At 37.1% G+C, this 24,433-nt stretch overlaps 1 protein-coding gene across 2 annotated transcripts; it reads right to left on the bottom strand.

The window, feature by feature from the left end:
• Positions 1–10,346: 10,346 nt before the first annotated feature.
• LOC104091563 (large ribosomal subunit protein bL21m) lies at positions 10,347–14,545 on the bottom strand. 2 transcript variants are annotated; one of them, XM_009596931.4, is made up of 6 exons: positions 13,996–14,545; positions 13,704–13,784; positions 12,710–12,811; positions 11,149–11,223; positions 10,851–10,989; positions 10,347–10,766 (listed from the first exon to the last, which is right to left on the bottom strand). In XM_009596931.4, exons 1-5 carry the CDS (start codon positions 14,425–14,427, stop codon positions 10,879–10,881), a joined length of 801 nt encoding a protein of 266 aa, XP_009595226.1. In that variant the 5' UTR covers positions 14,428–14,545; the 3' UTR covers positions 10,347–10,766; positions 10,851–10,878. The 2 variants fall into 2 exon arrangements, with proteins under 2 accessions (XP_009595226.1, XP_009595225.1); XM_009596930.4 differs by having other exon boundaries at positions 10,347–10,989.
• Positions 14,546–24,433: the final 9,888 nt, after the last annotated feature.

The following is a 24,433-nucleotide window of genomic DNA, read 5'->3' as shown; positions in this document are numbered from 1 at the left end:
TAAAAACTCAATTCAATTCATATCCTAAGAGTTTAAACATAAACTAAAAGTTCAATTTATATCCAAAAAGTTCAATTCATATCCTAAAAGTTCAATCCATACCTTAAAAGTTCAGTTCTTGTGAACAAATCCTAAAAACTAAATTCAATTCAAAGTTAATAATTCAATTCTAACTAAACTATTCAAAACAATACAAACTTAAACATTCAATTTACACCATATGTAATCAATTCAATTAAAACAAGACCTAAACCCTAGATTTCAATACAATGCAAAGTCAAACAATCAATTGAAACACTAATTAACTAATTCATAACTAATTAACAAATTATTAAATTTATACACAAAAAAATAAGTTGTAATTCAAACCTAGAATTTGTAGGAGGTGGAGAAGGAGGGGCGGCAGCTGGACAGTGGCTAGCAGCGGCAGCGGCGACGGCGATGGCGGGGTAGTAGCGACGCGGGGCAGTGGCTACGTGGGGTGGGGAATGGGATTTGTGTGAGGAAAATAGAGAAGGAGAGAGGAAAGATATTGAGTTAGGAGTATGAAAATTTGGAGAAGAGAGGTAGAGAAATGAGGGGGAATCCCGTATTTCAAATCTAATATTAGAATTACCGATCAAAGTTGGTCGGTAATTTTGGTCGATACATTAAGTGTTGACCGCTTGACTATTAACCGACCAACTTTGGTTTGTTATTTTTAAAAAAACTAAATTAATTTTTTTTTGTGTTTTTATTTCTTAAAATATTATAAACTATAAAAAATTATTATAAATACAAGCATTTATTTTATTCACATATACAATTATTATAAATAATTATAAACTATAAGCATAATATTTATAAATAATTATATTAACTAATTACTTTTAATAAATTATAATAGCATCTATCTAAGTAAATTTTCTAAATTATAATTAAGTATATGAGTAATTTCACACACACACACACACTATATTGTAATTGATGATCAATCGCATACATTACTACGTACGAAAAATTTATCAATTGATAAACCAATATTATTCTATTTTAAATATGTTTAGTCGTTAATTTGACCTATTAACTCATTTACTTAATGCTAATAACTTCTTTCGTTTCTTTAATTTGTAATTCATATATATATACATGTCAAAGATGTTTAGTATTAATTCTTCTATATTTTATTAATTCTTCACTAATAATGCATGACATAGATTAATCGAAATAGGTCGAGACGTTTTGTTTTTAATATTCATCGATATAGGTGGAAACGTTTTGTTTTTGTTTTAAATATTCATCGTTGCATCTAAGTAAGTTATAAGTCGATGAATCAATTTACAAATAGATATATTTGATGATGATAAATTATATATACTAATTAGATTATTGCTTCTTCACAAGTCTATCTCCAAAAGAACCTGAACCTGTAGTCCTAGCGCTTTGTGTTCTTATATATACACACACACACACACACACACACACACACACACACACACACACACACTTCGTTGTACTACTTTAACTATATATATAGCATGTTATAGTATATGTTAGTGTATTCATTATTTGTATTACAAAATAAAGTTTTAACGGATTACATTTATATTATTTAGATAGTAAATATTAATGTGATTCAAATTAAAAGTTTGACCATGTTTGACCTATTAACTCGTTTACTTAATGCTAATAACTTCTTTCGTTTCTTTAATTTGTAATCCATATATATATATATATATATATATATATATATATATATATATACACACACACACACACACACATGTCAAAGATGTTTAGTATTAATTCTTCTATATTTTATTAATTCATCACTAATAATACATGACATAGATTAATCGATATAGGTCGAGACGGTTTGTTTTTAATATTCATCGATATAGGTGGAAACGTTTTGTTTTTAATATTCATCGATGATCTAAGTAAGTTATAAGTCAATGAATCAATTTACAAATAGATATATTTGATGATGATCAATTATATATACTAATTAGATTATTGCTTCTTCACAACTCTATCCCCAAAAGAACCCGACCTTGTGGTCCTAGCGCTTCGTGTTCTTATATATATACGTGTAATGACCCAACCGGTCATTTTTACTTTTAGAATCCTGTTCCCCTAAATAAAACTCCCCGTATGTGCTTTTATAAATTTATGACTTGTGGGGATGGTTGGTTCGGGATTTAAAAGTGTTCGGGTTAAAATCGGAACACTTGGTTTCTTAAGTTGGCTTTAAAATGCTAAGTTTGACTTCGGTCAACATTTTGAGAAAATCACCCCGGAATAGAATTTTGATGATTCCAACAGCTCTGTTTGGTGATTTTGGAATTAGGTTTGAAATGGCTAAAATAGGAATTTAAGTTTGGAAGTTTGACCGGGGAGTTGACTTTTAGATATCGGGGTCGGAATCCAGTTTCGAAAGTTTTCATAGCTCTGTTATGTCATTTATGACTTGCATGCAAAATTTGAGGTCAATCGAACTTGATTTGTTATGTTCCGGCGTCGTTTGTAGAAATTAAAAGTTTCAAAATTTATTAGGCTTGAATCTATGTGTGATTCGTGTTTTTAGTGTTGTTGGATGTGATTTGAAGACTCGACTCAGTTCGTATGATGTATTAGGACTTGTTGGTATATTTGGTTGAGGTCCCGAGGGGCTCGGGCGTGTTCCGGATGGTTAACAGATCATTTTTGGACTTGGTGAGATAGCTAATATCTGCTACTGCAATTTTTCTGGTTTCATCTTTCGCGTTCGCGAGAGGAGCCTCGCATTCACGAAGAGTGTTCTGAGCTAGTGAGATTTTTGTTCTACGCGTTCGCGGAGGAGAGGATGTGAAGCGAAGGGTAGGGCAGTGTGTGTATCGCGAACGCGTGAGTGGCGTCGCGTTCGCGAAGGAGAGTGAGGCAGCTGGGAACCCCAGCCTTTTGTTCTACGCGTTCACGAGGTAAGGGACGCATTCGCGAAGATCTGAGTTTGTAAAGCTTCGCGTTCGCGAAAAGGAAAGTTGGGCATCACATTTTTGTGCTTCGCGAACGCGAGGCAAGGGTCGCGTTCGCGAAGAAGAAACCAATGGACATAATGTTTAAGTTCTGAAAATGAGTTCCATTTTTAACGATTTGGAGCTCGGATTGAGGCGATTTTTGGGAGATTTTCAGAGAAAACATCGGGATAAGTGTTCTTAACTCAATCTTGGGTAGATTACCCCGAATCCATCACTGTTTTTAACATTTAATTGGTAATTTAAGTTGAAAAATTTTGAAAACCCTTTTGGATAGATTTGAGGATTTGAGGGTCGAATTATTATTGGAATTTAGTCATTTTGGTATGGTTAGACTCGTGGTTGAATGGGCGTTCATATTTCGTAACTTTCGCCGGATTTCGAGACGTGGGTCCCACAGGCTATTTTTGAGTTAATTTCGGATTTTTATTGAAAAATATAGTATTTTCTTATAGAATTAATTCTATAATTTTTGTTGATTGTATCGAATTAATTATGACTAGATACGAGTCGACCGGAATCGAAAAATCGAGGAAAAAGCATACTACTTGGTTAAATTGGAGCAAGTCGAAGTAAATGACTTGTCTAACTTTGTGTGGGGGAAATTTCTCCTAGGATTGGTATTAATTGTAATGTGATGAAAGTCGTGTACATGAGGTGACGAGTGTGTACACAGACTAAATGTGAAGGATTATGTTTTTAAGTTGTGAAGATCATTGTTGTACATTAATTAAATTATTAAATCTTGCTATATTCTCCATCATTGATTTGATTTGTATACTTTAAATTTGCTTGATCTTTTCGTGCTAATTATTTTACCTGTTTAGTTGAAACTTGGTTTCTTTTATTCTGTGCATTATTTGAAATTGATTTTTTTAAAATTAAATATTATTAATATGAAGTATTTGACATTTTTAAATTTGGTATTGAAACAACGTATTAAAGATTTTGAAATATTATTTTGCTAAATTATTTATTTTCGAATATTTTTGTAAGATTTTTGTACTCATTGTGATGGAGCCGTGAACTCTTTATTGTGGAAAAATATTATTGATGATTTATGTTGGCATAAGTCGTGAGCTCTTTATTGTGAAAACATATTATTGATGATTTATGTTGGCATAAGTCGTGAGCTCTTTATTGTGAAAACATATTATTGATGATTTATGTTGGCATGAGCCGTGAGCTCTTTATTGTGAAAAAATATTGTTGTTGATTTACTTTGGCAAATTGAAATAGTTGGGCACTTGAGGTACAAATTATGATATGTTGTGATATTGATACGCATGCGGTGGTATAAGGTCTGGGTATTGAAACTACTAGAAGTCATGCGGTGTGATAAGGATGGCTAAAACGCGGATGCTATTTTGGAAAAAAATATTTTCTTTAAAATAAATTGTGAAGGCTCCCGCTGTGAGATAAGGAAAATTAGATATTGTGAATTTATTTATGATTTGGGACTATGAGGCGGGCATCGGGAATGTCATTGTTGATATTGATTTATGGCCGTAGTTGTCGTTGATTATTTGTTGTGATTTTCTTAAGTTGAAAGAAAATTTTGTTGGTTTCTACGAGATATTATTTATCATTATTTTGTATAATTAAATGGTAACCTGCTACTTGATTCATTTCCATTATCATTTATTTTATTATATTGTTAAACAGTTTTCCATGCTATTATTATTTTTCAGTAGGGCCTGACTTGACCTCGTCACTACTCTACCGAGGTTAGGCTTGGCATTTACTGGGTACCGCTGTGGTGTACTCATACTATGTTTCTACATATCTTTTTGTGCAAATTCAGGTACATCTTATAGACTAGGCATCAGTAAACTAGCTGTACGAGGAGACTTCGAGGTATACCTGCCAGTCTCCGCAGACTCCGGAGTCCCCTTCTATCTTACTGTGTTACTTTCTTATTTGTTTTAGACTGTGATGTATAGAGACATAGAAAATAAATTCTTAGAAGCTTGTGACTTATTTCTACCGGGTTTTGGGGGTTGTAATTATTTGAATTGTAGTTTAATTAATTCATATATTTATTATTATTCCGTATTGATAGGCTTACCTAGTCTTAGAAACTAGGTGTCATCACAATCTCCTATGGAGGGAATTTGGGGTCGTGACAATACGGCTATACCTATATATATATATATATATATATATATATATATATATATATATATATATATATATATATATATATGTGTGTGTGTGTGTGTGTGTGTGTGTGTGTGTGTGTGTGTGTGTGTGCGCGCGCGCGCGTATATACACACAGACTTTGTTATACTACTTTAACTATATATAGCTTGTTATAGTATATGTTAGTGTATTCATTATTTGTATTACAAAATAAAGTGTTAACGGATTACATTTATATTATTTAGATAGTAAATATTAAAGTGATTCAAAAATTTGACCATGTTTGACCTAATAACCGACCAACTTTGGTCGGTTATTTTTCAGAAAATAAAATATACCGACCAAAGTTGGTCGGTAAATGCTTCCCCTGCAATAACCGACCAACTTTGGTCGGTAATCTTAAATATAAATTCTTTAAATTTTATAAAATATTTTAAATAATATAATAATTATTAAAATTTAAAAAATTGAGTCCACATTACCGACCAAAGTTAGTCGATAATCAAAAAGTTACTTTGACTAAGCAAGTCTGACCACTTCGGTCAACTTTTTAACCATTATACCGACCAACTTTGGTTGGTATTTAATTTTGAAAAAATATAAAATATTTTTTTTGTTGTTTCCGTCCGTGTTGGACGGTTTTTGTTCGCTTTTTTTGACCGACCAATGTTGATCGGTATGGCTTGGTCGGTTTTTCCCTGATTTCTAGTAGTGATAACGGCATAATGTTGTAGTGCCGCCTTTTACTATATAATCAACTGTTATTTTGATATACCCAGTACCATATGGATCTTCAAATAATCAACTGAATATTTGTTTAAAATCGACCTAGGTATTTCTCAGTATAAACCAGTACTTAGGGGCGGAGCTAGAGTGTAGCCAGCGGGTTCGGCCGAACCCAGTAGCTTTGGTTCGAACCCTGTATTTGTCTTAAAAAATCTATTGAATATATATAAATTACTATAAGTTTAGATCCCACTAACTTAAAACGATTAGAATTCCGAACCCATAAGTTTGAAATCTTGACTTTGACTCTGCCGGTACTTATGTTCGATTGTCAACGTATGCCTAATCGATACTCGACCAATGAATTGATGTCCAGGGGCATGTGATAATTAATTTAAAATGCCAAAAAATCAGAATAAGAAAATAAAAATAGGAATCTTACTTCCTCTACTATTGGCAAGAGGAAAAAAACCTAACATTAATTAGTTGGTTCGAGAAATGAGAATATATACGTAATGTGGAACAGGAACACTTTGATTCTATAACGTTATTAGTGGGAAGTCATGATGCTGTTGAAATTATTATCAAACAATTCATTCTTATTTCAGAAAGAAGAGGCACAAAATGCTCACCCATGTGCTTTAATATTTGTAACTAATCTGGTCAATTTATCAAGATTTTTGCTTCTTTCACAATAATATTCTTCCATCAATTCAATGAGCAGTGGTAAATACACTAAAAGTCAGCTTCCTTTCACATCTACGAAACCCTTAGTCATATTTTTTGGTTCCCACTCGATGTTATATACTTGCATATTGAAGCTCCCCGGATTCACGTTGCGTAAAGCGCAGCAAAAGAAGAAGCGCTCCCTACTATAACTTTTTTCATACGCATATATAACTCGAACTCGAACTCGAGGACTTCTAATTAAAGGTGGAGCAATCCTATCCATCCCATCGTTAACTCTTAATGGTACGAAACGCATGTCATTTCTGCCGCAAGTATACTCAAAATGTTTGAAAGCACTAGGTAATAATTAACTCGATCATTTGTCCCACAAAAAGGGAATTGGAAAAAAGGGATGATGCTCCTTTAAAGCATAAACCATCAATTTCTTGTTTATTCTTATCCAGTTGCCTAAGAAAAATCAATAGAGCAGTCAGAATTTGTGGTGTGTATTACTTTTACAACATATAATATAATCAAACTATTGTTCAACTATAATATATCTCAATTTATCATATATCATTGTTACAGCACACCCAGTCTACCAGTGATATTGGTCACTTTAATTTGGATTTAGATCCATACGGTTTTAAAACACGTTATATATCTAGTATTCCTCCTGTATTTTATCGATGTGGGATTCGTCTAAAATGTCACATCCAATATTCAATGCACTGTATGAAAATCTTGTGACCAAATTCACATGTTAACTAGCTAAGGACGAAAAGATGAAATGTGAGGAACAACTCAAATAAAATATAGAATCTAATTGGAGTTGAGTTGGAAACCTCAAGGAAGGAATGCATAAAAGTAAAGAGGAAGAATTAATATAATCTTATTGCTACAAATTAGTGAATTATTGAAGCTACCGAGGGGCGGTGCGATGGGTCGAATATCCCCTTTTTTTTGAGATTATAAGAATTAATATAAGCATTAATCTTTTTCTGTTGCATTTTTATGAAAAAGTTACAAGACCCTGCGCGATTGAAAAATTTAGACATGAAGTCAATATTTTAGATTTTTTTTTTTATGTCTTTAGAATATAGAGTCATAGAGTTTAAATTGTTACATAATTATCTTTAAAGATTCAAAACATCTTACCTATGTTTGATATGGATAAAGCGACGAGTCCTATCTTTCTATCTAGTGGTTGTGAAAATGTGAAAATAAAATATAAGTACTTTCATTATTGTTTTATTGTTAATGAACAAGAGCTTTTTTTACCCCGTAGAGATACTGGATAAAATTAAAGGGTGCACTTCATGGCCATAAAGTACGTTTCTTCAATTGATTAGTATTTACTTCGATGTACAAGTTATTGTCACACATTTTACATACCAACAAGGATATTAAATTTATTTTCTTATATAATAGTAATGAATATAACTCTACTGTTTATTGTGAGATGATAATTATAAAATTTTAGGACAAAAGTAGAAGCACTCCACATGTTAATGAAAATGAAGTTTTGTGAGTGGGGGTGGAGGCTAAACGAGTCGTCTTGAGTGGGAGGGACTATATACTATGACAACGAATTCCATTATTATTATTTTTTAATTAAAATACAAGTTGGAGCACTGAGAGTCCCTTATTCCTTTTCCCAGCTTTGTTCATCAATGATACTCAGGTTAATAGGTGGGCAATTCTAGTGATATCCACTTGTTTCTGTTTTATTTGTTTAAGAAGAAAAAGATTAAAAAAACAAACAAATAAATAAATAAAGTAAAATCCACTTTCAAGTACTTTTGTTTTTGTGAGGGACAGGTTTCTTCTACAATTTCTTAATGATTTTTGGACTTTAAAAACAATATTTGAATGAATCGGATCTATTCAAAGCTAATAATTGATTGCTCGTAAGAAAAAAATAAATGTACCTAATGGGGCAAAATCTGAATTCTCCAAATTTAAATCTCCGTTACGTAAAAACAAATGGAAGCATAGTGATTGTAAAGATGGAAAAATGTATAGGACGAAAGTTATGTACTTTTTAAAAAGAAGAAGGTTGGGCCAAGCTAATAAGTGGAGCATAAGAAAATGAAAAACAGTCTTCTTAAACTATTGTACTTAGTGGCGACATAAAAGTGAAGAGAAGGTTCATCCTCATCTCAAGTTTTATTTTGGGTCAACTAAGAAGATATACCTAGAGGTTTGGAGTAACGGTAAAGTTGTTTCTATGCGAGCTTTAGGTCACGAGTTCGAACCGTGAAAGCAGTCACTAGTGCTTGTATTAGGGTTAGGCTATCTACGTCACACTCTTAAGAAATACAATCATTTCCCGGACCTTGAGTAAACGGGGTTACTTTGTGTATCGGATTGCTTTTTTTTTTTTTTAATAATAAAGAAGATATACATGCAAGCTATGTTTTGCGCACACCAAGATCTTCTTCTATCAAGAAGTGGGACAGAGAGTGGATTTGGGAAGTGTCTGTGGTGTCAACTGTTACAATCTCTGTTTACACAAGTTGTTCACTCAGAAGTTCGATAATGCGACACATGTTTAACATAAATAAAATCTGGAACTGATTGCTTAAAGCAATATACTTGGTGCCTCATGTCTGTTATGTTACTATTGTATGGAAATATTTAGGGCTTGTTATCTTTCTTTTCAGTTTTCTCTTTGTATTTTTCTAAACGGTGAGTGTAGAGGATAATGTAGGCCCAAAGGGGTCAATCGGATCTATATGAAAATTACACTATGCGAAGGTAAATTCTTATATACTAGTATACATTATCGTTTAATCATATTAACGGAAGAAAACCTTTAATATAGATAAAAGAATATCCAGATCATGGATTCGAGTCCAAAATTTAATAATTTAGCATTTTTGGAATCGTTTGTCTCTAATCCTGCCTCCACCACAGGTGGGGGTTTGGGGGGGGGGGGGGGGGAGGTTTTGCAGTTCATGTGTTTTTGCTTAACCAACAAAAACTTGGCATACTTAGCCAACCACGGGTCCTTTTGTAGTGCTTGACAAAGAGAGTTCAAGCTAAGCTGCCCTCAAGTTCGAATCCTTTTCATCCTAATTAGTCATACAAAAGGAGGTTTAAAAAGGGGATATGAGTGGGATGCCACATGAAATTTACGACGATTTCGGAAATAAGCAATAGGGCTGATCAACTTTAGAATTAGAGCCAGGAGAAAAGCTTTTGCTGTATAGATTTTGGTATATGGTACATACGTAAAGCTATCCTCAAATTTGTACTATACGGGAGGATATCAAGATATTTGTACATGTACCTCATTCGTTGTGATTGATTATAAATATACAGGTTGAAGTCTCTACCAAACCTCACCATATTGGTGACATTAACACAAAAAAATATACACAATACTGAAATACTTTTGTACGTCAAGGAGTTAATGGCATTGTAAATAGAGATTAATGGCAGAACCAAGAGAAAGAGGAAGGAATGGAGAAAAATAGAGATTATTGACCCCTGGCTTTTTAATTATTAAGATCACTATAGACCTGTTGAGATTTCTTTTACCATATTCAATAAGCTGCACAGGGGTATAAGTCTTCAATTTGCAATCCAGCAAATTGTAGTTTTCATTCTAACTTTGTTCCTCGCCCACACTTAGAGATGGAAATTTTGCAAGTAATTTTTTACTAAGAAGCGCAACCAGACGAAATCCAGGACCTAAACCTAGTATGGACCTTCATTTAACATGGTTCTCGACTACAAGTTTGCATAAGCGCATAATGTCGCACAAACTAAGAAACAAGATACAAGATGTAAGGTCTGAAAAATGTATACACATGCTTAAGGTACCACCTGCATTAATATAGTCCCTCATCCATTTCTTTTTCCTTAGACATTTCAGCATTAGCTTTCCCTTTATTTGCTAAACAACAACGCTAATGTTTTATACAAAGCAATGCAAAAACCAAATATCCAATCAAAGCTGATCATGTCTCACCATATTTTGCATACTCCAACAGCTAAAGCCGTGCAATATGACAGCACATATGGAAAATGGAAACCAGCAAAGAAAACAAAACCACCAGTGACTTTGAGAGTACACATACTCCTCTAAAAGGAAATATTATTTTCTAAGCTTTATAAATGATGTGTTCTCGTAATCGAATATACCCTCAAGATTCGACTATGTTAAGCCTACAACAGAATCATTGCCCTCCATCTCGTGCCAGTTTAACACCTGACAGCATGTGGCATCTGCATTCTCACTTAAATCTTATAAGACAATATGAGGATGGAAAAGCGGAGCCATGTCAACTGTATATGCCAAAAATCACTTACTCAACTATTACCAATCTTCTTAGCATCTTTAAGCTGCTACTGTTACCTTCTTAACACCTTTCTTCTCTGTTTTAAGAGGGGGTGCCACTTCAGGTTTCTCAATTCCTTGTATATCCGTAATCCTCAATTTTGTTAATTCCTAAAAATGAACAGGAAAAGAGGATGAGAAGTAACGGCTGGACAGGCCAGAAATATAAAATTCCATTAATATGGGGAAATAAGCTCAACCAATTCGATGGGTAAAAAACATAGCTGTGTTTCAGGCAGTATGTTCATTGTTGATGAACCAATGACTAACCTGTCGATGCCCTCGTGTTCGCCGATAATTCTTCCGTCTCTTCTTCTTGAATATAAGTACTTTAGCATCTAATGCCTGGGCCAAGAGAAGGACAGATTAAATTTCCTAATCTATCTGGAATGAAGTAAAATGTGTGTGTGCGCGCGCGTAGATGAAGCAAGTTATGCGAACATCCAAGCAAAGCCTGAAGAACTGAACCTAGTTCCACATCTGTGGCATTCCACGAATCAGCTGAAGTTTCTGTAAATTACACAAGCCATTCTTGAGGTATTATTCCCTCCATCCCAATTTATGTGACACTTCCTTTTTTAGTCAGTCCCAAAATAAATGACACCTTTCTATATTTAGTAACAATTCAAATTTAAATTTCCCTTTTTACCCTTAATGAGATGATTTCTAACCAGACAAATTTCTATGATTTGTTTAGACTACAAGTTTCAAAAATCTTCCCTTATTTCTTAAACTCCGTGCCCAGTTAAACACCTTCACATAAACTAAGACGGAGGGAGTACTAAAAGCGATCCAGTTACCACAAGTGGTTAAAGTTAGTGTACTATATGCAATATACCCTTAAGAATATCACGATTTGCGCAATGATGACATGCAAAAATCGAGAAATGGTCCAGAAAAAATATCACAATGTGCTTACCCGTATATCTCTCAACAATCTAAAGATAGAAGAAAGTAAAATACTATAGTTGTTCCTTGAAAAAGGAAAACCGGGTACATTGTTAGTTGTTCCTCCCAATTACAGGAACTAAAATCGTCATCACCAACTGGCCTATAAGCTCAAGACCTAGAAGCATGGTTCTATAATAGAATGGTAAGTTATAGAGTTATTTCAGGTTACCAACTGCTCTCATAATTAGTTCCTTCTGAATGCCAAAGAGAATCTAATTACATAAGACTCCTATTACAGTGTAATTTTGCATGTTTTTGCCTTTCATACACAGAGTTGGGCAGAGCAGTATGAATTCAAGGTGGAAGCCAATCCTTGAAACAAGCAAGTAGAACTGCACTAATTATCAGAAAAGTACTCATTTCAACGTCCGTTCAGTAACAATATAATTCACCTTTGAAGCCAATCCTTGAAAAAGCAAGTAGAATGCACCCATTATCAGAAAACGAATACTCATCTGAAAGTCTTGTCTGTATTCTATCCTCATCCACTCAGTATCTTTTCAAAAGTGATGAAAAATAGATCTTATATATTAAGAAAATTATAATCAGTCCACTGACGAACCCATTTCTTTTCTTTTTTGTTTGGATAAATACTCTTCGATGAACCTCCGCCTAGTTTTGAAAGTTATCTTTATAAATTCATTCAAATAAGAATTTCTTCTTTTATATTTTAAAGGATCAAGGAGTGCTTTATGAGGGAATTTCCTTTTATTTTCCCATAAGATAAAAGTAAATTTTTTTAGGGAATTACTAATCCAACTTCTCAATCTTCATGGGAATTAACATAACACTCAGTTACTAGTCAACCAGAAAACACACAAATAAATAAATATGCAAGCAAACTAAAGGCAAAGGTCGACTCATGACACAACTATCTTACATGCTCCTCAACGACAGCATGAACAGCTGCATCCGGCAATATAGGCCTTCCAATGATTGTCTGAGTCGTAGAGCCCAGCAGCAGAACCTTGTTTAGCATTAACTGGACACAAAACAAATGACATAATTAAGCATTCACGTGACAGTAATTCAAATGTACAAACATTTTCTCACAAGTAAAAGACATGTATTAACTAAAGAAGTTACAATGTGTAAAGGGGAAGCAGAGAGCAAGCTTTAGCAGGGTCAAGGTTTCATAGGCAACATTCCTGCACTGTGAAGCTTATCTCGTGCTTCAGCTTGTAATAGAAATAAAACCTATAAGGAAACACAGACCATTTATATTTATGGGTGACAAGTTTGTTCCTCTCTACTTTCTGTTAAAACTGAAGCCATAAGATTTGTTATCTAAAGCATTTGTACAGTTAGTAGTTACTTTTAACAAAGTCGAAAACCAAATAAATTGTCTTCCTGTAGCACAGAAAGACATCACAACCAATTAGTTTCAAATGGAACCCAAGACTTGTGCATGCGCATCTAAAAAGATGTCCATTTTCAGCAATAGAGTTCAAGTCTCACTTTTTCTTTCCTTAGTTTTAGAACAGAAGGCATACCCCTTTTTGTCAATTCTTCTCTGATGTAAAAAATAGTTTCATGGATCCTTCTACAGTCATTAGACCTACATACTACAACATGGAAGCACATCTTGCACAGATATTCAGGACACACAGAAAAGATTATAAAGCTTTTTCATCACAATATGTGGGTTATAAACAGCTTTTCAAATCCCAATGGTCCAATTTGCTTTTACTTTCCACCATCAAAAACCTGAAGAGTATTACACTTAGTTTGCATCATTGAGACAAAATTGCCACAGGTGCAGAAGTACTATAGAGCCACTGACTTACAATTCCAGATCAGCCTCTGTTAGCAGTACATATAACAAAAAGGCATCACTTTGTACAAATCATCCAGGAAGTGGAAATCAAAGTCACCTTCTCATTGACTTTGCAGAACTTCAATTTCTCAGTAAAAATGGAATCGCCATTGCTCACTTTAAACTGGTGAGAACCGATCTACATAACAAAAGACAACAGCTTCAATTCTCTAAAGGTATAGCAACTTAAGCGAACAATTAAAGATACTTCATTTATCGCTAAACGTATACAAGTTATAGTGTTAAAAAAACTCCTAATATATTGAGTTAATAAACAATAGCATAGACGGTTCATATAGTGGACTCCAACTAGTTTGGGATTTCGAGGCATACAGGAAACAGCAATTAACCTGAACAACGGCGAAAACGGGTTCATATGGTTTGAAGACCCGGTCCGATTTCTGAAGTGGGCCGATGACCTTATACCCAATTTCAGCTGCCTCGTGTTCTTTCTCCTCCGGAGTGTACTCCCTGCTGGGCTTACCATTCGACGCCAAACCCTCCACATCATCATAATCAGCATCAGTTTCTTCTTCACTTCCATCCTCGTCATCATCGCTATTGTTCGGTCGACTGGAACAGAAATGCCGGTGGAAAGATAAAATTTTAGTGTTAACGTGGGGGCATTTAGGGGATGGAGTTAGTGTGTTAAGGGAATTGAGGAGTACTGGGGTTGGGGTTTGAGGGGTAATGGAAGTGAGGGAATGGAGAGAAGATGGGTTTGGAGATGGAAGATATCTTAAATGACGGGTTAGGGTTTGAACGCATCGCCGATTCGCCATTGTTTTGGCTGAGCTTTGAGCTTTTGGGGAGTGATGTGGGGGGACTGGTGAAAGTCTAGGGTTTAAGAGTGAGCTGGAAGTTGGGGGGTTTCTGTTCTGATTGACTCGGTACAACTCGGTAACATTTTCTTCTTTGATTTTATTTTTTATTTTTTATTTCAAGAGTAGTAATTTTATTTTTATTTTTAAATAACAGAGCTGTTTGCGTTTCATGATTTCATATTTATCGACCATTAAGCTACATCCTTAAATATAGAGTGACAATTTTAATTTTTGCTTAATGGCTATGTTTAGGACTTTAGGTTGATCAAGAATTAATCAATTCACCCTTCTTCGTTTGAGCATGATTAAGTGATAAAAATATTTGTACACGACTGCATCGTGCATCTGTCGCCTTTCATTAAAGAAGATTCAAATGTTTTCTTAAAGTTGTAATATGCTTTCTCTGGAATTTGGTATTATAAATTTTCCCTGGCTCATCTTTATATTTTTATTTTTATTTTAGATTATTTTAGTTCATTAATCTCCTCCTCTCTTCTTGCTCCTTTTAGCTTAAATGTGTGGGTTATATAATATATTCAAGCTACAAATCTGAACATATTCGGATATTACCAATAATTCAACATCTGTCACGACCCAAAATCCATTAAAGGTCGTGATGGCGTCGGACACCGCTGTCAGGCAAACCAAAAATAAATACTTAATTTGGTTCTCATTTTTAATATTTTAGAAATCATATTTTTCTTCAATTAAACAGTAGAAGATGGAATTTACAGTGTAAATAATAATATTTTACAACAATTACAATACATGACAACTCAAATCACCCCAAAATCCGGTGTCATAAGTGCATGAGTCTCAACTAGGAATGCAAAATAAAATACAACATCTGTCCGGAATACAAATACGGACAGGAGAAATATAAATACTCTGAAGGAGACTCTGCTGGTTGCGGACTCGTAACGTGGAATGCAGCTCACCTAAGTTCCCGCAATAACCGTGCCTCTGCGCCCACAAGGACACTAGACATATATGCACCTGCACAAAAATGTGCAGCAAGTGTAGTATGAGTACGTAAATCAACGCATACCCAGTAAGTATCCCGCCTAACCTCGAAGAAGTAGTGACGAGGGGTCGACTTCGACACTTACTATGGGCTATAAATAAAATATCAATGATATAATTAGACATGGATTACGTAGAACGACTATAAGCTCAATATCATGAAATAAGTAAACAATTCTTTTGTTCATAAGAAATTTTCAAATTTATTTTCGTCATTTAACATTTTTTTTTGTATCTCGGGCCAATGAAAGCAATATCAATTATTATCAATTCCAAAAATATATCATGCGCAAATCATGTCGAGTTCGTACGGCCCGATCCAACATAAATATTTAAAATGTGCATTGCCGAGGGTCAAACGACGCGAACTATAGATGCATCTATTTAACCTGCCGAGGCATTCAGCCCGCTCCACAAAAGAGAAAAATATAATTTAAAACAACCAAATTCAAGATTTATTAAGACAACTATTCAAGAAATAAAATTCTCATTTACGGTCAAGAAGAATGGGGTTTAACCTTTTAAAGTTCCTTTACCAAGTTTCGATATGATTTAAGCAATTTAGATTAACAAGTAGGATGCAAGCATCGCAATTATAATATGATCTCGGTCCTAGAATACCCGGACATAAGCATATTAGTAGCTACGCACGGACTCTTGTCACCTCGTGCGTACGTAGCCCCCCACAAATAGAAGCACATATTGAATTATTTCACCTATGGGGTTAATTCCCTCTTACAAGGTTAGAAAGGAGCCTTACCTCACTCTGACGTTCCAAAACCCGCTCCAACGCCGCCCTAACACCTCAAACCGGTGATCGCCGATCCAAAACTAGTCAAATAAGGCGCAACCCAATCAAAATATACTCTAATACTCATAATTAATCAATTTATAATAATTTCCAACTCTGTTCGAAAGGTCGATAAAAATCACCCTCGGGCCCACATGCCCGGATCCCGAAAATTTTCGAAGACAAACTTTACCCATAGCACTACGAACTCAAATATATAATTTATTCTCAGTTTCATGCCCAAATTCGTGATCAAAATCCAAGAATACCAAATTTCTAGGTTTTTCTTCAACTCTTGAATCCATGTATAAATCTTGTATTTAACTCACAATACGCGAGAATCACTTACCTTGACATAGATGATGAAAATCCCTCCTTGAAGCTCTCCAAAATTGCCCAGCCAAGTGAAAAATGGGGGAAAATGAGCCAAGTCCCGTTCTTAAATCAATCTTCCCAGCCCGATCTTCGCACCTGCGGTCAAATAGCCGCTTCTACGGCTCCGCACCTGCATAAATTCCATTGCAGGTGCGGTTCAAGCTCAACCCAACATTTCTCGCATCTGCGGCCCGTCAGCGCTTCTGCGCCTCCGCTTCTGCGGCTCTTCGTGCGCAGGTGCGGTCCCGCTTCTGCAGAACTTGACCGCATCTGCGGTCCCAGCCAGAACCGCTTCTGCGACCCTCTTGGACGCTTTTGCGGCGCCGCACGTGCGGCGAAAACCTCGCAGGTGCGGTTACACCAGATACCAGCTGCCTTAGCATTTTCCTCCAAGTCCAAACTCGATCCGTTAACCATCCGCAATCCACCCAAAGCTCTCGGGACCTCAACCAAATATACCAACACGTCCCAAAACACATTACGAACTTAGTCGAGCCTTTAAATCACATCAAACAACAACGCTAAAAATACGAATCACCCTCAAATTCAAACTTAATGAACTTTGAAACTTCAAACTTTTACCTTCGATGCCGAAACCTATCAAATTACGTCCGATTGACCTCAAATTTTGCGCACAAGTCATAATTGACATTACTGAACTACTCCAACTCCCGGAATCGAATTCCGATCCCGATATCAAATAGTCCACTCCCGGTCAAACTTTCCAAAAACCTTCAAATTTCTATTTTTCGCCAAATGACCCCGAAACGATCTACGGACCTCCAAATCCACTTCCCGATGCGCCCCTAAGTCCAGAATCACCATACGGAGCTATACCCAGGCTCGGAATCCCAATCGGACATCGATAACATTGAAATATACTTCAACCCAAATTTATAAAATCCTTCCAAAATGCTAACTTCTACAATAGGCGCCAAAACGCTCCCGGATCATCTAAAGCCCAATCCGGACATACGCCCAAGTCCAATATCATCATTAGAACCTGTTGGAACCTTCAAATCCCAATTCCGAGGCCGTTTACTCAAAAATCACCCTTTAGTCAATTCCTCCAACTTAAAGCTTCCGAAATTAGAATTTTCTTTCCAAATCAACTCCGAACTTCCCGAAATTAAATTCCGACCATGCGTACAAGTCATAATACCTGAAGTGAAGCTGCTCAGGGTCTCAAACCGCTAAATGACGCGCTAGAGCTTAAAATGACCGGTTGGGTCGTTACATTCTCTCCCACTTAAACATACGTTCGTCCGCGAACGTGCTAAGAACTGCTTTGGAGTTTTCTGAAATTACTGTTTAACACCTCGTGCACCTACCCGTGCTACCATAACCCAGTTGAGCACATTTGCTCGAGCAAACCTGAAAATCCTCCCTTTTATCTAGTCAAATAAGCCTTAGAGCCAAATTCCAACATCTGAAATCCTCTACCAGGTCTGTTTCCAACATATGAATGTCGTATTAATCACCACAAGATGCACCAATACATGTTTGCATACCTTTGCGGAATCCACACCATGCACCACATAATTCACATGACCATAATAACATCCCCTGATAACAACAGCCGAAATCCCACGAATCTGATGCTCACAACACACCTCATGACTCATATAAGTCTTGTTCTAACTCTTGTAATACTGCCACGACGGAGGAGATGTGTAAGAATTCATAACCAACTACCGAGTCAACAAATCATTGAGTCTATCCTCCGGACAAGAACCATTCCTCATTATGAACCAAATAATGATATTTGCTACACGATATTTACGCCTCATATAATCCGATCGCACTGATCCTAGGTCCAATAATCTCGTCTCATCTAGTACAAGTCATTCCGGCAATAAGCCACCACAAACACTACCAAAGGTCTCATATGATGCCACCATGTGCCAACAATCCATAAACTCGAATGTGGTACATAAGGAAAACGAACTCTGGAAAGAACTACTCAACCCACGTAACTAATTAAACAACCGGAAAGGTGTCATGAATCTTTCTCAGAAAATGCGGGACAAAACACACAAGAATAGATATAGGGAACTGTGCTCAACATCACACTGTTGCGGCGTGCAACCCGATCCACACATGGTACCGTTGCGGCATGCAACCCGATCCAACCATGATACCCGTGGTGGCGTGCCACCCGATCCAATCAACATATCCGTAGAGACGTGCCACCCGATCCACACATAAAAAATCTAAAGGAAACACATATCGAGCCGTAACGCTTATACTCACGAAGTGCCCGAATATCAATCATAAGCACGCCAAGTGCATAATACAAATTCTGGGGAGACGAGTAGCGTCATACGCTATAAAACTCTAGCACAACTAAGGTGCAATAAATGACCTGCATCTCGAGAGCCATCCTGCTCATATAACACCACAAACTATACAGGATCTCAATACGAATGCGAATAATCAAACCGCCTCACAACCCACATGGCACAATAGAGACTACACGGAAAGGCCGACAACAGAAATAACATCCAAGGCCCGAAGACCCCTCCGAAAACAGCGCTATGCTGAAATGAACATATCTGGCCTGATATAGAGCCCACATTCACATTTAGATCCATCCACAAACCTCAAGTCAATTCTGATCGTACCACACTGGGCTAATAACCTTTCAAGGATCCACAACAAACCTTTTTCCCATGACATATAAGAACAACCGTCAAATTCGGTACAACCTTCCACAATTCACAACCAACTAAATAGAGCGCCTTTCAGGCCTAAACTCTCACATTAGCGATAGTACCAAATCTCCATACTTGGTTCCAATCTTTAATCAATCAAGTGACTACATGTCACACTTATACAATCTTCATGTGGGATACGCTCCCACGAACTTCCACATCAGGTAACAAGTCTGCACATCCATACCACCGGCCATACTAATGCTGTAAAGCAAATCAAGAAGTCGCAAATCAATACACCAAGCCTCTTACACAGGACACTGATCTCAGGTGACGCTAAAGACAATATCAGTTCACCCTAAACATCTGAATTCTTCCCTGGTCATCCGAGCTCGTGACATTTTTGTCAACACCGAACCGCAACCTTGATCCTCAGCTTCTAATTTCCCATGCCGTTCACTGCACCTAACATGCCAATACGTGAGAGTACCAGAATTCCATAATAACCTCTGATCCCCTAATAGAATAAACACTTCATCATATAGAAACCTTTTACTTAGCTTATTTCAGAAGAACCAATGCAACATGCAACTAAATTCCCAAACCGCAGAAAATACAACCTCATGTCGTGATTTAAACTGCCATAACTCTTCCGGAAATCCCTTTACACAACAAAGCCATATGAATCGAATACCTCCTAAATTAACCAAGTTGTGGTGGCACTTAAGCCCAAGTGTACAACCACAAACCACATGTATAACTTCACGCTGGAGAAACTGGTCACTGCCATAACCGTGCTGATTCAACCATTACCAACCGAGACACTTCTTCTGATTTACTCGGGACTTGCCCTAGAAATAATAATTGCTCCATTCAAAACATCATGAACCCAAATCCGCACTCATCCTGAGTGACCTTATTTCATGAGACCACGTTGTCTCCAAAACCCACGAACCATCTTATACCCTCCTTATGCGCATCTTCAACTAGTACACCCATTCTAAAAATTCCTCTATGAATTCGAAGTTATTTTCTCCCATTCCTCCAATGCCACACCGCAAACCGAAGATAACGTAGAACACTCCAAGCCACTTTTCATAATCCACTGCAAAAGCTCAATACTTAACCATACTACTGGCTCGAAATCCTTAGGCACCGCACTTTGAACTCACTAGAACCATTGTTGAGAGTCACCCACTCTAACTTGTTCCCAATTATGATCAAAATCCAAGGCCCTGCTGGCACATGAACACCCTCTCAAAGAAGCACCGGCTGAATCACATTCCTTGTAACTCACCTCTACACGAAGCATAAATCCTGAGACTTCCCAAAGCCTGAACATGAATCGATAAGGCCAATTATAGAGTATATTCCTCAAATCCTTTGCTCAAATTGCCACTGATGTTTTCTTTCCTTAGTCGTAATAACCTATCAATATGCTGCTAACCAAAACCCTCATAAGTAGATAACCATACAATCCAATCGTAGGCGGTGGGGCTCTCCCACTTAGCTCGAAGCTACCATTGCATAACTCTGGAACCCACCAAGATTCCTTATCCCCCATTGATATGATCTTGCACAATCAACCCACCAAATTTCTCGAAACCTTTCTGTTAAACTCTTCATGGCCACTCTGAATCACTAGCCACATGTACATATTTGGCCTCTTCCTGAATAGTCAGTAGAAATTCTTCGTAGGAGCTTCGTCAACACCACGCAATCGCTAACCTGCTCACAGGAGATAACCCACATGTGAAAACTCCATGCCAACATCATCCAATATCGATGCGCTAGGTACAATTACTACGAAATCAGTAACCCATCCTGAGCCCGTGCTCATTCACTAGCTGTACAAGTCCGTTCACTCCTTATGGACATCAATTAAAGGTGCGACAATACATCCCAATCCAAAGTCCTGTTGTATCCTTCTTCATATCAAGCAACTCATTTATGTTGTATCCAACCTTCCTCCGTATAACAACCAATATTCCAAATTAAGCCCGCAGACCGAGTCACTGCCCACCATGAATCCCAAATCACTCTAAACTTTCTCAAGGCATGTATCATCCTACCACAGAACCCATATACTGCTCTGCCACTCTCCCACTTTGGTCAAACCCTCTCCTTTAAGCAACTACTTGACTTCTGCATTCTCACACTTGGCCTTCTAGAAACTTAACCACGACAAGACACCTACCACATGTCTTTCCTCATCCGTCGCTGCCCAGTTGTTGCCTTAAATCAAAATCTATCTCTGTAGCACTTGAACCAATCGATCGCTACCAACTTTAAACCTTTCCGAAGATCATATTTCTCGAGCCATCAACACTAGAAACACCGATTCGATCCTAAACCACTGCACACCGCGATATTTGACAGCCGCTTTCTTGACACCATTTCACAATACCCTGCCCCAAAGGCGAGTTGAAAAAAACCATAATACCGGCGAACTTAACGCATTCAACAAGGACGGCGACATCACATATGAAAATTCCACCACGCTCGAAAATAACAAGTCTCGTTACTCCATCAACCCAAACCTGAACATTTTTAGTCCGATTGCCTTTCCTTTGTTGGAAATTAAACACGGAACCCTTGAATCATGCATTGAGAAAAACCTCCTCTCAAACCATTCACTGCCCCTACACATAGACAAGTATCCTACCATTACTCAAACATTATGCGATAGCAACGCACGAATCGTCATAACAATCAATGCCAAATCTCAAAACCTTAGGTAATACTGATACTGAGCTGCAATAACAGAATGACCTTCTGCAAGGCGACGACAATAGCCCAATCAAATACGCAGGGAGAAACATCCTGCACCACATCTATAGTACCATAAAAATTCCTCGATTCCAAATTTATAACAAGCGCTTCACGTCGCATAAGACTGAATAGGAAGGGAATGAAGGCATAAGCCTCAAAGGAATCAAATCGCACGATGAGGAATCAAGAAGGGAAGTGCTTCTAACAATCCTATAGCCTCTCGAAGATAAGTACAGACGTCTCTGTACCGATCTGCAAGACTCTACTAGACTTGCTCATAACTCGTGAGACCGAAGTGAACCTAGTGCTCTGATACCATGTTGTCACGACCCAAAATCCATTAAAGGTCATGATGGCGCCAGACACTGCTGTCAGGCAAGCCAAAAATAAATACTTAATTTGGTTCTCATTTTTAATATTTTAGAAATCATATTTTTCTTCAATTAAACAGTAGATGATGGAATCTACAGTGTAAATAATAATATTTTACAACAATTTCAATATAGTACAACCCAAATCACCCCAAAACCCGGTGTCACAAGTGCATGAGCCTCAACTAGGAATGCAAAATAAAATACAACATCTGTCCGGAATACAAATTCGGACAGGAGAAATATAAATACTCTGAAGGAGACTCTGTTGGCTGCGAAATCGTAACGTGGAATGCAACTCACCTAAGTCCCCGCAATAACCATGCCTCTTCGCCCACAAGGCCAATAGACATATATGCATCTGCACAAAAATGTGCAGCAAGTGTAGTATGAGTACGTAAATCAACGCGTACCCAGTAAGTATCCCGCCTAATCTCGAAGAAGCAGTGACGAGGGGTAGACTTCGACACTTACAATAGACTATAAATAAAATATCAATGATATAATTAGGTATGGATTACGTAGAATGGCTGTAAGCTCAATATCATGAAATAAGTAAACAATTCTTTTGTTCATAAGAAATTTCCAAATTTATTTTTGTCATTTAACATTTTTTTTGTATCTCGGGCCAATGAAAGCAATATCAATTATTATCAATTCCAAAAATATATCATGCGCAAATCATGCCGAGGTCGTACGGCCCGATCCAACATAAATATTTAAATTGTGCACTGCCGAGGGTCGAACGACGCGAACCATAGATGCATCTATTTAACCTGCCGAGGCGTTCGGCCCGCTCCACAAAAGAAAAAAAAATACAATTTAAAACAACCAAATTCAAGATTTATTAAGACAGCTATTCAAGAAATACAATTCTCATTTACGGTCAAGAAGAATGGAGTTTAACCTTTTAAAGTTCCTTTACCAAGTTTCGATATGATTTAAGCAATTTAGATTAACAAGTAGGATGCAAGCATCGCAATTATAACATGATCTGGGTCCTAGACTACCCGGACATAAGCATATTAGTAGCAACGCACGGACTCTCGTCACCTTGTACGTACGTAGCCCCCCACAAATAGAAGCACATATTGAATTATTTCACCTATGTGGTTAATTTCCTCTTCAAGGTTAGAAAGGAGACTTACCTCACTCCGACGTTCCAAAACCGGCTCAAACGCCACCCTAACACCTCAAACCGGTGACCGCTGATCCAAAACTAGTCAAATAAAGCGCAACCCAATCAAAATATACTCGAATAATCATAATTAATCAATTTATAATAATTTTCAACTCCGTTCGAAAAGTCGATAAAAATCACCCTCGGGCCCACGTGCCCGGATCCCGAAAATTTTCGAAGACAAACTTTACCCATAGCACTACGAACTCAAATATATAATTTATTCTCAATTTCATGCCCAAATTCGTGATCAAAATCCAAAAATACCAAATTTCTAGGTTTTTCTTCAAAATCCCAAATTTCTACAAATTTTCATGCTTGAATCCATGTATAAATCTTGTATTTAACTCACAATACACGAGAATCACTTACCTTGACATAGATGATGAAAATCCCTCCTTGAAGCTCTCCAAAATCGCCCCAACCAAGTGAAAAATAGGGGGAAATGAGCCAAGTCCCATTCTTAAATCAATCTGCCAAGTCCGACCTTCGCACCTGCGGTCAAATAGCCGCTCCTACGGCTCCTCACCTGAGAAAATTCTATCGCGGGTACGGTTCAAGCTCAGCCCAACATTTCACGCATCTGCGGTCCGGCAGCGCTTCTGCGTCTCCGCTTCTGCGCCTCCGCTTCTGCGAGAACCGCTTCTGCGACCCTCTTGGCCACTTCTGCGGCCAAAACCTCGCAGGTGTGGTTACACCAAATACCAGCTGCCTTAGCATTTTCCTCCAAGTCCAAACTCGATCCGTTAATCATCCGCAATCCACCCGAGGCCCTCAGGACCTCAACCAAATATACCAA

The sequence above is a fragment of the Nicotiana tomentosiformis genome, chromosome 2 (genome assembly GCF_000390325.3).
Source record: "Nicotiana tomentosiformis chromosome 2, ASM39032v3, whole genome shotgun sequence".
Classification (NCBI taxonomy): Eukaryota; Viridiplantae; Streptophyta; class Magnoliopsida; order Solanales; family Solanaceae; genus Nicotiana; species Nicotiana tomentosiformis.
The sequence above is the reverse complement of the archived record's forward strand: the minus strand, read 5'-3'. Positions and strand labels throughout refer to the sequence as shown.